This window comes from Protopterus annectens, chromosome 1.part1, assembly GCF_019279795.1.
Source record: "Protopterus annectens isolate FY-2018-M chromosome 1.part1, PAN1.0, whole genome shotgun sequence".
Classification (NCBI taxonomy): Eukaryota; Metazoa; Chordata; order Ceratodontiformes; family Protopteridae; genus Protopterus; species Protopterus annectens.
The window spans coordinates 1345349248-1345365697 of NC_056726.1; the positions used below are offsets into that span (position 1 = coordinate 1345349248).

The following is a 16450-nucleotide window of genomic DNA, read 5'->3' on the forward strand; positions in this document are numbered from 1 at the left end:
AAGAGCAGACCCTGGAGACAGGGATTTGGGAATACATCTAGGCAGTGACTTGGACTTTGACCATCTTGCATCTGCTGTAGTAAAGAAACCATTTTATGTTGCACATCTTATAAGCAAGGGTATGGCATCTAGGTCCAAATATGTCATTGTTTCATTGTACCTGGACCTCATGAGACCCATCAGTGCCCTTTTTATTATGTACCTGACCAGGCATATGCAACTGGTACATCCACAGAGGTTCCTCACAAAAAGAATACATGGTGTAAACAACATGTCCTGTGCAGACTGAGAGGTGAGCTATGCCTTCCTTTCAAAGCAATCTCTGATCCAGACCTTACAGACCTGGTGCACAACTGCAAACAAATGGCATCAGAAACATCTGATCTATGGACCTTAAACCATGTTTGCAACATAAATAGCATGTTGCAAGGGACAGGTATGTATCTCAAAGGCTACCCCTTCTCTAGAACTGGCATCCAATCTATGTGAAGCAGAGTTCGTCTTCTTACTTATACAAGCACAGCTTGGATCAGTGGATGGAGAATCGTAAGTTTGCCCCTGGTATGCCACCTATGTCCTGTTAGAAAGACGAAGCTTGCAAATGCTCGATCATCCTTACCCAAGCTATACCAGCAATAAAATGAGCATGAACATATGTATACCACAATACATACACAACACTTAAGCTATTACCTTACCTAGCACTCAATCTAACCCTAACCCAGAAACACCCGTGCTCACACACACACACACACACACACACACACACACACACACACACACACACACACACACACACACACACACACACACACTCTCACTCAGTCGATCCCCCTACCTAGTTCTTATTCTAATGCTAAATAGTATAGCCCCACTGACTTGCATAAAAAACATTGTTCATGGACCACAAAACAATGATTCAACATTCAACATCTGAGGCTGGCAAATGGAAGGTTCGATATGAAGTGCCACCGCTAGACTTGGTCGACAACATATGTATTCCACAAAGTATTATGCACTTTCTATATATACATATGTTTGTGTGTAATCTTTATGTGCATCTTGTAACTTTACTATTTAAATTTGTCATAATATTTTGCATTGTCATGTGACCTGACCATACCTCTCAACTGTACAGATTTTCACAAAATGTCCAGATTTTGGCCTCATATTTTTGGTCTGTTTTTCATAAAATTGTGGTTTTCTGGCAAATTAGTGGTAAATCATTAAAGATTTAAGTTTGAAAATAATGACAGACATTTGAGTTTCAGACTTCATATCCTTCAGAAAAATTCATGCTATTGCAAAATCTGTTATTCTATCAACTTTCTGAGTTTGTAAGAGCAATATTAAAAAGTATCCCTATTTTGGGCCTTTGTCCAGATTTCTTGCTCTAAGAGGTTGAGAGGTATGGACCTGACAATTTTATAAAACAATTGCTGGTTGTTTTTACACATCTGAGGAAGCACTCATAGTGTGAAAGCTTGTATGCTGATATTCAGCCAGATATTGCCCTTAGGCTGAAATGAACCTTTTACTTGAGCCACTTACTTTCCTGCATCTCTTATTACTGCCAATGTGGTTTCAGAGGCAGGCATTCGGATGATGACATTTGGTGTTTGTGTAGCAAAAGTGACATCTATTCAGGAGTACAAAATGCTTTAATATCACCACTGCAGGGGAGCAGAGATATCAAAGGATCAATCAGTCTTTTAACAGTAGTCTGTCTCAGTCTGAAAAGTTTCTTAGTGGTTTACTGTGAAATACTTTTTAAATTCTAAGATGTAAACTGATAAGGATTTCAGAAGTTCCAGGAATTTTCTTGGCTTCATATTATGTACCTCTTTACGAAGTGGCCTTGTAAAGTGAAAGTATGTTTAGTATTACTAAAATAATATTAGCTGTGTGAAAAACATTTACAGTGGAGCCCAGAAAAAAAATACTGTGGTAAAGTAGATTACAAGCTGAATTAAACACATAAAACAGCTTAGAGAAGCTGTAAAATTTTATAATGAAATATGTAATACAATATATATATATATATATATATATATATATATATATATATATATATGAATTTTATAGATGTGCAGCAAATCCATTACCTTTGTATGAAACATACAATTTCCTGTTATGTACAGATTGTCTTAATTCTGCAGGTAAAAGCCTACAAAAATAGTATATAAAATATATATTACATTTCTGTATAAAATTTAAAATTTTAAACTAGTACATTTAAATCAAGAAATATTTGTATAATATTATGGTATAAGAAATAATTTTTTGACAACTAGATTGTATAAAATATGTCTGTCATAAATAATATGGATTGTCCTTTTCATCATTAAAGAAAGATTATGCAAAAGATGTCTCTAAAATTTGGGGTAGAGTTCTCTCCAAGTTTCACCATCAGCTCTTTTACGGTCTAACCACTTGCCACAAGGGAATACACCTGTCACTCCTGTGGCGGTGTTTGTAACTTCTACTCGTTCCAGAAACCATCCGGGACTTAAGCTGCTATTATCGTGCTCAATTTTCACTTTCTGCAGTTCACCCAGATCTAGCATTTCCAGCATGAATCTATCTGTCTGCCCACGTTCAAACAAGTTCCTGAATTTTTGTTTCAGAGCACGTTTGCCTGAATCTCCATTGGATCCATATATTGTGATGAAAACATTGGCATCAGTTCCTGCTCCTTTTTCATCCCCTGTGACTACAATCACCTCATATTTGACAGGCACCAAATTCCGAGATTTACTGGCAAAACTTTCAATGGTCTTGGCACAGTCAAAGATCTTGAAGTCATCTCTTTTATTAGAAAGAGGTATTTTTGTATTGCAATGGAAAACATACCTGTTGGAGAAATGTATGACATGTTGATTAAAGCATTTATTTCAGTCTACAGTGATGTAATAAGAACATATACACTGATAAATGAAGTCTTGCTCACAGCATAAAATTAATTTATTACATTAACACTTGTACAACTGCTGTAATGCTACTGTTTTGTGCAGAAATGACATTCTTTTCAAGCATCTGTCATTTAGTAATAACAGATCATAGGAGGTTACTAGGCTAATGACCCAAGGACCCTTACAAGCCTAGCCAAATTTTACCCTTATTACCATGATTAACACATATCACCCTTGTTAGATAACAGTTTTGCAAAAAGTACTCGGATGCATTTTTTAAGTCATTCCAGAAAGGAGCTTTAATTCAAATTTCACTTGTTCAGATGCCATTTTGTACAAAAATAAATGCATAAAAAGGCACTTTGTATACATAACCATCAATGAAGTCAACACATCTCCCATAAAGCTTTATATGTTGAAGGTTGTAATAGCCTTCATGTTAATATTTCAGGCATGTTTTTAAAATATCAAACAGTTACATATCTCTTAACAATAAGTCAGGTCTAGCTTCTTTTCATTTGCTATTACCAAATAACTGAGTAACAATACAAATACCTTAAGAGACACTCTGGGGTTGAGCACACTTTACTGTATAAGATAAAATAAAAGGTTGAGAGTCATGTAGTCTGATAATATGCAGTTCATCGAATTCTGCTTTGGTGAAACTAGTTACTGAAAACATTTTGCAAAAGATAAACATATTTAAAAAATATATATATGAAAAGTGCATCAAGAGACACAAATACTTGGAGGGAGAGAACAGGTGGCATAAAGAAGCAATAATGCCCTCCAGGATATGGGTTAGTGGGGAAACAACATATATCCGGGGTTGTTATGTGACTCACAACCATAGATGGATAGCCTCTACACCCTTGGAGGGGCATTATTTCCCCAGTAACACTCATCTTGGAGGGCATTACTATGCTTAGACAATGAGCCTTTTGTTAAATTGTTCCCTGTTTGCGTGTTTATTAGTTTGATGTAAAATAGTTCCTCCACCTAATGTTTCAAAATTGCAGTAATATATGTAATTGTCATTGGTGAAAGTATTTTACATCTAAAATATAAGTTATATAAGTCGTTAATGTCAATACACACACACACACACACACACACACACACACACACACACACACACACACACACACACACACACACACACACACACACACACACACACACACACACACACACACACACACACACACACACACACACACACACACACACACACACAGTTGTACCACTCAATTGCTTAAATGTCTAGATTTTTGCCTCATATTTTTGGGCTATTCCTCATAAAATTTGTGGTTTTCTGGCAAATCATTGAGGATTGAAGTGACGAAATAATGTCACACATTTGTTTTTCAGACTTTATATCCTTCAAAAAATGTATGCTAACTCAAAACTTGCTATTTTAGCAATTTTCTAAGTCTACACAAGCAATAATTAAAAGCTGTCCTTATTTTTGGGCCTTTGACCACCCCCCCACTGTTTTAGTGTCTGTCCAGATTTCTTGCGCTAAGCGGTTGAGATGTAAGGTACACACAAACACAGACACACTTTCTTGACTGGATATACCAATACATTTCACTTGTCATTCTGATCAAATGAAGAAAAAAAATTGTGCGAAGCACTGCAACCCACCCGTCCCAGATTTTGCATGACATCCCTGATTTGCCTCCTTTATTTTCTGGCAAATTGCTGAGGATTACTGTTAGTTAACATAGCTAGACAATATAGTTTCACACTTCTTATTTTTCAGATAATGTGTGTGTTGGTGAAAAGTCTCTTTGGATCCTAATTCTTGAAGAAATAAGTTGAGCGGTACGTGCTCTCCCTCATTCTTGCTTGCTCACTCTCTCTCTCTCTCACTCATGGTTTTTAATCACATTGCAACAAAATGTGAGTGTTGACAACACTCCTCTCACAATATACTACCATGCTATTAGGAAAACTAAATGCCAACTTATTTTCTACCTCCGCCAATGAAATTATTTAATTCCTTACTAACCTCAGCCTCTACAATGTCTCTGACTAACACCCTCTTCATGCCAAAATAAATACTACCCCAAATCCCTTTACTATTGAAAAGCAATTCCAAACAATGGATATTAAAGCAGCATAAAGTATTTTATAAACTTAGAGACAACACACAGCTTAAATGGAAACAAAACCCAACTCATGATCCCAAACCCTTAGAAATCTGGCCAAAAAAAAAAAACAGAAGACAAAAGGACAACTTTCCCCAGTTCTCTCAGAACAGACTAATAAATGAGCCTAAACAATTCTAGAAACATGTTTACCAGAGGTGATAATATTCCTACATTTTCTGGTAAAATCAACAGCCTAGACTAACTAAAAAAGGTCACCAGCTTCCCCAGAAACCATTCACCCTTTATTTTTCAAAAAGTCAAAATAGCTGACATTGAAACTTAAAGTAATGAAATCCTCCTGTAAGCTCCCGTTACCATTAGTGGTAGTTTACCCTGGTTTATTTCAACTATGTAAGTAACACCTCTTTCTCTCCCTGCACTGACTTTACAATTTTTGTCCTACCTTAGATATCATGGCTTCATAATGGAAGCAAGCCATAGTAAAACCCTCTCCCAAAACCTGAAAACACCAACTTCAGACAATATCAATTCTACCACCTCAGGGCAAAATTCCTGAAAAAAATATTTACCCGACTTAGTGAATGCGTTGAAAAATACAGACTCACAACATGGTTTTTGGTCAGGTCACAGCACAATGACAGTCTTATGCACTCTTACAAATGACATACAACTGACATAGACAAAGGCATGCTTACAGAATCAGTTTTTATTGACCTGACTAAAGCTTTTGACCTTGTAGATAATAATCTGCTAATGTGCTCCTTTACTTCAGCTGTATCAGCCAGCACTTTATCCCTTGGTTCTTCTTATTGAAACAGTTCTAAGTCCAAACTGGCTCTTTCATCTCACCTCCATCACCTATAAGCAAGTATGTGCCTCAGGGTTCAATCGTATCCCCACCACTCTTTTCCACATTTATCAACAACGTGCCCACAGAAGTATCAAAAGTCATAATTTTATATGTGGATGACATGGTAATTTACAGGTCTGGCTGTTCTCTTGTCTATCAAAAAGAGCTGGAAGCTGACCTAACCATCCTCTTTTAGTGGCTCAACAAAATAAACCAGTTTTTAATCACACACAAACAAAAAAAAAAACAAAAACAAAAAAAAAACATAAAGCTATAATCTTCAGAACCAGGCAAACACTCACCTTAGTTCCCAAACACTGGGCCGTGCAATATAACAACAAAAATCCTTAAAACTAATCCCATACTTTAAATACACGGGAGCCTGTCCAGATCAAAATTTGAACTAGATTAGAAAAAAAAAACTAACCAAAAATGAACTCATTGCTCTTTTGAGTAAGAAAGATCTCACATTTTCTGGTTCCACGCAGCAAAGCAGCAGTAGTCATAGGTATAATGCTAGCCCAGCTGCAATATGCAGTCTCACTCATGACTAATACCTTAAATAAAAACCTCACAGCACTATAAACTACTAGTAATACATACAGATTAATTTTCTTGGTCCCTAAAAGAAATCACCATTGTAATGTACTGTCCAAAGCAAAATGGATACTGTTAGATCAAGGGTAAACCATACTTCTAGCTTCTCTCATTTATAAATTATTAAACTCCCACGCCTTCCAATTTATAAGCCAACTCAGCAAAATAACCTCTTCCTACAAGCTAAGACTTCTTTCACAAACACACACTACTTTCTTCCCAAAGAAATAAGCTGCATAACACCGACAAAAGTTTCTCAATAATGGCCTCCAAACCTGGAAATTATTCCTTATCAGATTCCATTCAGTTCGCTCCTATCCTGAATTCTCTGCACAAGTCAGAAAGCATTTGTGTAAACATGTTTGTTGTAAATGCTTCCAAAAATAGTCATTTAAATACACAGCCTTTGACTCCATCTCTCTAAAACAATCAATCCTTTGTGCTCTATACTCAACCTAATTATTTTCCACCACTGCCTACTCTGCCTCCCATACATTTTCCCTCAAACTGATTGCATTACCATTTTGATCTCTATTCTTTCCCATAATATAAACAGTAAGCTGTGCTGAATTGTTCTGTGAATGTACAGATGCAGATATACTAATCATTATTAATGACTCATATCTACTATGTAGTTTGCTTTTGTGCTTGCTTCTGCCTATACTCTGTACACCGAGATATCTAAGGATGCTGCCTTCTCAGTTGTGTTGTTAGTGTTGAGTATTGTTTGTTGTTCTCTTTGAGCTAAATCTGAAAACAATTAAGTATAAACAGTATTCTACCTGATCAAAAAATGGAAATAAATAAATAAATGAATAAATAAATAAATATATATGTCTCTTGCATTGTTATGTAATTTAATACAGCGTACTGTATAAATGCTTTCACTGTTGTGTTTTTAAGTTTCACATTAATGTATAAACAATGCTTTTTTAAGTTTGGGGTTTTGGTTTGCAACATAATTACATCAGTGGATGCTTTAATAAGACATAGCAAGGGGGAAATGGTGAAGATGTTTGGCATTGGTGGTATGACTGATATTGTCTAGGGGGAATTGGTGAATATGTTTGGTACTGGTGGTATGAGGAGCATTGTCAAGGGGAAATTGGTGAAGATGTTTGGTATTGGTGGTATGAGGTGTATTGTCCAGGGGGAAATGGTGAAGATGTTTGGCATTGGTGGTATGACTGATATTGTCTAGGGGGAATTGGTGAATATGTTTGGTACTGGTGGTATGAGGAGCATTGTCAAGGGGGAATTGGTGAAGATGTTTGGTATTGGTGGTATGAGGGGTATTGTCCAGGGGGAATTGGTGAAGATGTTTGTCATTGGTGGTATGAGGGGTATTGTCCAGGAGGAACTGGCAAAGATGTTTGGCATTGATGGTATGAGGCAGGGGGAATTGGCGAAGATGTTTGGCATTGGTGGTATGAGAGTTATTGTCTAGGGGAAACTGGTGAAGATGTCTGACATTGGTGGTATGAGGTGTATTGTCCAGGAGGAACTGGTGAAGATGTTTGGCATTTGTGGTATGAGGGGTATTGTCCAGGATGAACTGGCGAAGATGTTTGGCACTGGTGGTATGAGTGGTACTGTCCAGAGGGAATTGGTGAAGATGTTTGGCATTGGTGGGATGAGGGTTATTGTCTAGGGGAAACTGGTGAAGATGTTTGGCTTTGGTGGTATGAGGGGTATTGCCCAGGGGGAACTGGTGAAGATGTTTGGCATTGGTGAAATGGGGGGTATTATCCAACTTTTTTTCAGTTAAGCCACAAAGAGCATCCTACTGGATGGACCAAACTCAGGTGATTTATTTGGTTTCTACAAAGGAAGATATGGGAATTCTGGTTCAGTCACCTGGATTAAAGAAGTGAATAATCAGAGCACCTCCGTTCAGTCTTTAAATCTAGCTTTTTTGGAACACAAGGTATATATTTATGCCCAGTCAAGAGCACATGCATTATTTAAAGGTTAAACATGGAAAGGTGTCACATTACCTGCCTCCAAAAATAAAACTAAGCAAACAGACCAATACAATTGTGCATAGTTTTACCAATGCAGTTTGTCTATTTATTTATTTTACTTTATTTGTTACCTGGGGTACAACACTGATCCAACTGGACCATTTTCAGGCTCAAACCAGGGTTGCACACTTGCAAATAAACCATTGTGAAGATTGACACCAATGATGTACAGATCTAAATCAGACTTTAGCAGATTGTTGAAACACACGCACACACACACACACACACACACACACACACACACACACACACACACACACACAGACAAACACGAGAAAATACAAGATATCAATAGTATAATGTAACAGCAAGATATCTGTACAATGCAGACTGAAAGAAATATCATGAGACGTAGTTGGAATTTGCATTCTATATAAGGTATTAGTAAAGTGGCAGGTCATATGCCTAGCTGAAGGAAAAGAGGGGGTGCTAGATCTGTTCCACAAATCATCAAGAATCCAAATTAATTTAATAAAACAGAGCAACGTAGTAAAAGGTTTGATATGGAAGGGGATGATAAACTCACAACCATATGTATTAGGCGACCTTAATACCCTTAATATAGATGAGAATCTCAGTTTTCATGAGGTTTTAATTGTTTGGGAGATGTCCTCAGTGGCATAAACTACTATATCAGTATGTGATTTTAAGGTTATGCTTCAACCCAAGGTTGGCAATAGAATTTGATAAAAATTAATATAATTTGAAGGGCACAGGAATAAGTTGTAACTTGACTGGGACAGAGCAAATAACTGACAGCTGGAGAAAGCAGCACAGAAACTCACTGGGTATATCCTTCAGAGATTTAGCTAGATATGGTGCAGATAGGGTTGCCAGCTTTTCAAATGCCCAAAGTGGGACAGTTTTGGTACAAACATCAGATATGGCAGGCCGAAACATAACCACGGCCAGTACAAAGGACAGAACTTCACGTCTTTGCCTAAATAAAAGCTTATTCTTGTAGCATTTTAGTTGCTTATTCTGTTTCTTATAACATTTAGGTGTTTCAGATCCAGAATAACTGTTTTATGCAACTATTACATAAAATATAGGAAATAAATTTGTCCTAATATCTCAAGACATTTGCCATTTTTACAAGTTTTTTGCAGGACACAACTGCCCAAAAAGGGATTCCCTCGCAAAGTGGGACAGGTGATAACCCTAGGTGCAGACTGCACTCCACATTCAAATCTACAAAGCTTTACTGGAAAAGCTCATTCAGACTCTGTCACAGACTCTTTAAAGTGAAGGGTTAGTTTGTTTTTCCTTATATCACTTTCTTGAATTTTATATTGCTTTATTGCTTTCTTCTATTTTGTATATTGGGATACATTTTCATTACACTGTGTTTTAATTCCGTTCTGTTTTCTATTGCATATTTAAACTACAAAAGAAACCAAAGATGTGTCTCTTGCATGTCACAAAGAAATTACAACAGGTCACTCAAGGTTAATCACCTGTGAATGGAGGAAGGAGCTAGGAACTAAACCTTGTATATAAGCACATTTTCAAGGCTTTACTGGATAAATCTCACTCAGACTTTGCCATAGACTGCTGTAAAGGTAAATATAGTTTGTTTTTCCTTATAGACTGCTTTTTGTATTTTGTATTGCTTTATTGCTTTCTTTTATTTTGTATAGTGTGGTGTATTTTCATTACACTGTGCTTCAATTGCATTCTGTTTTCTATTGCATATTTAAACTAGGAAAGAAACCAAAATGATGTCTCTTGCGAGTCATACAAAAAATGTTTTCTCCATTCTCTGGTGTTGTGTTCTTAAACTCACTGATTCTCTACTTGCCTGCCCCTTATTTTCATCTGACCACATAATTTCTTCCCCCTCCATTTTCATTGGCTATTTTCACCAAGCACAGAATTATTATTTTGTGAAGTCACTCCCCTTCAAGCTATCTAAATTGATTTGTCCTCCCACAGTATTAGAGACTGAATACTGAGAGCCCCCACCCATCCACTCCATATTGCTCTTTTAAAATTAGTTTCTCTCTTCTCATTCTGCTGCAACTTGAGTTATCCCTCGTTCATATCTTCCTAATTACTTAGCACACACTGCAATTCTTAAGACATTAACCCACTTTTTTCTATCTTACCTTTAAAATCTGCAACATCTGCTGCAAGACCACCAGTCATTGGGGAGCCTAAATTCCACTTTTCAATTTTCATCTTGAGATTAGAGCTTTTGTTTTGCTCATGGTGAGAGAAGGAGCAGAGGATTATCTCTGATCGGGGTGTCTTTGTGGGACCTAATTGACTGGTCTGGTTGCTATCCAATGCATCTACCAGGAAAAAGGCTACAACAAAACTACAGACCCCTGCATCATCTGGTATGAGACTGCTGATCACCAAAGAGCCGGTGGACTGCTTCTCATCTTGGGATTAGTACTACTGTTTTGCTTTTCATAAGACATGAAGACAAAGGGATATTGAATCTTAACAGTGTGATGCTGTGGTGAGACCAGCACTAGTAGTAGCCAGGTGCACTGCTTATAGACACAGACACCTTGAGATGATATTTTTTACCCTGTAAAAGTACCACTGACATTTCACCAATGCTTTGTTGTGCACAAGGCAACTAGTTTGTGTGCAAACCAGATACTCCTGACTTTGCTCTATATTCTCACAGCAACTGGGTAATCAATAAAAAAGGGCCTGTTACCATGGATATGAACTTTCCACTATCTCTGTTGACAGTTTGGTGGATATGGGCATAATGAGGCAATTTAGAAATTTCCTCATGTTCATTGACAACCAGCCAGTTCTCAAAGAAACTGTTAAGATATGTGAAAGATGTATTTACACAATGTAATTGGAGGCAAAGTTCTCACATATAAGCCCTCCCAATGTCAATTAGGTTGTCAGTAGTATGCACTCTACACCCATCACATACAAACAGTACCAAGCAGACACACAGTGGCATGTAAAAGTAACTTTTCTAAACCTCACTGCCCTCCTTGATGAAGCACAAAACAAATGACCTAAAGGGTCCCAAATGGATCTTCCAAAACAACACCCACATCAACATATACAGCCAAATCTCATACAGCCTCTACCTCTAAGCCCATAAGGCAAGCCACCACACAATCCAACATTCTGGTCATTGTAAAATCCATTGTGAAATACTCTTCTTTTGATGTTTGGAACTGATGTTCCTCTCATCAGGCTAAGTACAGAGAAATTCATGGTTAGCTGCTTATCAGGGGTCAAGATTTACCATATTACACACACACTCAGGTCACTGGACCACAAGTACTTATATGACTCAGTCATAGTCCATGTGGATGTAAATGACCTGAGACATACCTCCCTAGACTATATTAAGAGAGACATGATGGAGTTCTTGGAGTGTGTGTCCCAGGCAGGTATGAGCCTAGCACTGAGCAGCATTTTACATTCTCCAAGGATAATGCCACAATACAAACAGAAGATGTCTGACTTTAATAGTTGGCTTTGTTTTTGGTGACATTCTAAAGGGGTGCAATATTTGTCAGAATGGAAGGAGATGGTCAAGAAACGATGCTGTTTCATCAGGGATGGTCTGTACCTCTCCCTGCTAGGCTTTTGAATATTATCTAAATCATTGTCCTTCCCCTTTTTAGGCAATGCCAACCTGACAATCCTAATGATATAGCAACTCAGAACTAAGAAAATCTAAAGGTGTTACTTCTCAATGACAGGAGTCTAAACAAGAAACTCCACTCCCTACAAGCTCTCCTCATCCTAGAGAATGCTGATATCTGTACAATCACTGAGACATAGTTTAAAGCCATGGAGAGCACACCAGTAGTGCAAAGATATGATACCATTCACACAGTTTGACCAGCTACTACACAGACAGGGGCTAAAGTTGGAGGTGTCTCAATTTTACATAAAAAAATACATACCTGAAGGCTGGTCAGATAGGATGATACATTTAAACTTCTCCTCATTCAAATCACCATAGGCATAATCCCGCACCACTCCTTGTCATGCTAAAGGTCCCCCTCTATAACCCATAAAGCCATGAGAGTCATTTAGGCTTACTGGAGACACTCACCATCCAACCCAGTACCATATTCATGGTCAAGTTTAATTATCGCAGTATTAACTGGAAATCATACACAACACCAAACACAAGACGCAGAGACTCTTGGACTTTGTAAACACTAACTCTCTGCACCAGATTCTCAGTATACCAACCATGGATACATATGTACTGGATCTGGTCATCAGTAATATGGGTGAATGCTGCACACCCACTAATAAAATGTTCTGTCAGGTAAGGTCAGTCCACAAAAGGGTCTCCTTTTATGTAAAAAATAAAATCTGTAACCCCAGCTAATCATGGAGCATTCAGGAACTACTGTAAGGCTAACTTCCAAATATTAAGTGATAACCTGGAAAAATTTCAAGCCCCTCAAAACTCTGAGAGCACTGTTGCCTACATGGAACTCTGCACAAAAACTCGACACAAGTATGCTTACAGCTGCATAGAGGCAGTGGTACCCACCGGGAATAAGTACAGAACTAACTAAAAGAAGAAGCCATCCTGGTGTAATCACAACATCAATAGGCTGTATAACAGCAGGAAGAAAAGCATGGCAAAAATGATTAGGTATAACATCCAGCAGGATAAAAGTGCTCTCAAACTAAGTGAACAACTCAGAGGACAAATAGAGTCTACCAAAGCCAAATCTGAGGCAAATCTGGCCTCCCAGGTAAATAACAACCACAAGAAATTCTTAAGCTATGCCTGCAGCTTTAAAGGCAATACATAATTCTCTGCAGAATTCATTGTTAATGGAGCCACCTATAATGTGCCAGAAGATATAGCAAACCTACCGTCAGACAAATTCAGCTCTAACTTTACCCCTTTCCCCCCCAGCCTCCCCTCGGGAAATACCATCAAATATAACCCTCCCAATTATGACTATGGAACAGATCCTTAATGCTCTCTCTAAGGCCAAGAACACTGCATCATTGAGTGCCTACAATTCTCTAGGCTTCCCTCTAACATGAAATATGACCTATCAGGCCCTCTTGAACCTCTATTTTACCATAGCTTCTAAACAGGCTTTGTGGCTCTTAAATGGAGAATGGAGAAGGGTAGATGTGATTGGACCCTGAAAACTACAGACCCATAAGTCTCTAGTCTCATATGTAAAACCATGGAATGAATTGTCATGGACATGATCAATAATGACATGGGAAACTTCCAGACTCTGGACCCAACTCAGTTTGGTTTTGTCAATGGAAACTTATGCCTACTCAACCTGCTGGATTTATTTTAAAAAGTCAGCAAAGCAATGGATGACAGCAAAATTCCACCTACTTTGACCTTGCCAAGGCATTTGACACAATACCCCATACGGACACTGTTGACAAACTCAAGAAGTCATATATTAACCCTTATGTCACCTGGCGAATAGCCAGCTGCCTCACAAAAGGATCCAGGAAGTTAGAATTGGGAAATCCACTTCTACAAAGAGGCCAGTCACCAGTGGAGTCCATCAGAAATCAGACCATGCACGTCAAAGAGTTCCTCCCTAACCCACAGCAAGTGTAACCTAGATAACTGAATGGGGAACTGAAAATTCACTGCTGGTTTGACAACTATGTCTCTAATGGACAAAGGCAGCCTGAAAATGGTTCATTTCCAGGTGCCTGCTTGTAAATATTTTATACCTCATGCCCCATCTTACATTGCCAAGGGTACACAAACTTGTCAGAGATTTGGGATGAATGGCAAGGCTTAAAAAGGCCCCTGTGGTTGTTAGCCTAGTACACATATCTGAGCCTATGAACTTCTTTATGCAGTTCAACTTGTAGAGAGAAACAGACAGACCTTTCATGTTATGTGCAATTACTGATGATTCTCCATTCTGAAAACACAGACAATAAGTGTAAAACTTGAAGATGTGCCCAATATAGGTGGAAGTCTTAGCAAGATAAATAAGTGCTCATTGTGACAGTGGAGAATGAGAACATATTAATTAGAAATGAATTCTTTCCAGAGCAGACCTGGGAGCAGCTTGGTGGGGGTGGGGGTGCAAATCCATGTTTAGAATATAATTTATGATATGTGAAGGCAAAAGAAGAAAAAAAAATAGGAAAAATACTAGGTGAGCAATTATGGGGACTATAATATGCCTGACCGTATTAATGTTTAAGTATACACACTTTTTTAAGCAGGGCTCATCTCCCAAGTTATGCAGGACTGTACAGGATAACTCTATTTTAAATTTATGTCTACCCATCCAATTATCAAGACTAGCCTTAAAGGTACATGAAGTAGCACTTTGACTTATAGTAGTAACTTATTCCACAAGGTAGGAATACATTGAGTTAGGAACCTATCCCTCCAATAAATGGTGCTCCTCTTCAGACAGATATGTGATAAGAGACCTGGGTAATTATGATTATCTGTTGATGTAGATTTAATTCCCTAGTGTAGGTGTTTGTAGAGCCATTGTTTTTGCAAAGTTGGTCAGGTAGGACTGGGTCTTTCATGGCTTGAAAAGTGAGACAGGTCATATTGGAGCAGCAGGTAAGCTACTAAGGATAAGAAGATCTATAATGGGATTGTTAAAGTGTTTAATGCCTTTAGTTTTCTTCATTTGAAATCTTTGGCACCTTTCGTCTTGAGCAACATTCTTGGATTTGCATATACCAAAATGGATGCTGTATTCAATAATGGGTCTGATAAGGGAACAGAACATTGGTGGGCTGATGTATTTGGATCTTGAAGATATTCCCTTGTAAATTATCTGGGTGTATCGAAGGATTTCCTAACAATGATGGAAACATGATCAAATGACAGAGACTTGTCCACATAATTAGCAAGGTCTCTTATGACTGTATCTGTCTGAAGAGGAATACCATTTATAACATCTGAGGTGTAAGCTGCTTTGTTAGTATCAGTGGATGAGCAGATAGTAGTGCCCAGCTTACAGCCATCAGCAAGCTTTGTCAACCACATGTCTGGGTATACCTCTCAACCTCTTAATGCAAGAAGTCTGGACAAGGCCTGAAATAATGGGTTGGGGGGCAAAGACCCAAAAATAGGGACAAATTTTAAATACTGATCTCATAAACTTCGAAGTTACTAAAATAACAGGGTTTGTGTAAGCATGCATTTTTGTGAAGGATATGAAGTCTGAAACTCAAATATATATGTCATTACTTGGTGACTTCAATCCTCAGTGATTTGGGAAAAAAAACAGAAATTGTATGATGAATAGATCAAAACATGAGGAAAAAATCTCAACATTCTGCAAACCTCTCGACAGTTGAGAGGTATGCTTCTGGGATATTGGCTTGAATATCTGAAAAATAAATGCCAAACAGGAAAGGTCCCAGAAGAAATTCCTATTGATTCCGCAAGGAAGACATTCTCTAAGGCTGGCAAACAAGATTTTAAACAGCTTCAGGTTGAGGCAAATTCACCTGAAGAAATTCATATCGTTGTTAGAATGCTGGTATTTCTTTGTCCCCACTGAAACAAATCTTTCATTCTGGCAAAAGTATTAGGCAAATAAAAAAAACTCGTCAATGGGGAAGCCAAAGGAAAAAACTTTCATCAGATTCTGACATCCCATTCTATAAAGTAGGAACTTGAGAAACATATCTAAATTCTAAGTCCTGTCCCTCAGACTGTTTGTCTTTCGGCTTTTCCCGGTTAGGGTTTGCCACAGCAGAACTCCGGTCCGCTAATGATTGGCAGTAGATTTTGATGAACGCCAAGGTGCCAGCTCGACATTCAACCAAGGCACACCGATTTACTCATGTCTTTCGAACACCCATCCAACCACAGGGAGGACATGCAGACTCCACAAAGAAGGCACTCCCCACACTCCAGCCGAGAATCGAACAGGAGAACCGCTTGCTGTGTGGCAACAACGCTACCGCTGCACCACCGCAGATGTCACGTCCTGCCCCTCAGACTAAGAACCATAA

At 38.2% G+C, this 16450-nt stretch overlaps 1 protein-coding gene across 3 annotated transcripts in view; it reads right to left on the reverse strand.

The window, feature by feature from the left end:
- Positions 1-2094: 2094 nt before the first annotated feature.
- LOXHD1 (lipoxygenase homology PLAT domains 1) overlaps positions 2095-16450 on the reverse strand; it is a 2432812-nt gene continuing 2418456 nt past the window's right edge. For all 3 annotated transcript variants that reach the window (XM_044082024.1, XM_044082018.1, XM_044082011.1), the window contains one exon: positions 2095-2853. In XM_044082024.1, the coding sequence (XP_043937959.1) occupies positions 2373-2853 (481 nt within the window). In that variant the 3' untranslated portion in view covers positions 2095-2372. The remainder of the gene's footprint in view (positions 2854-16450) is intronic.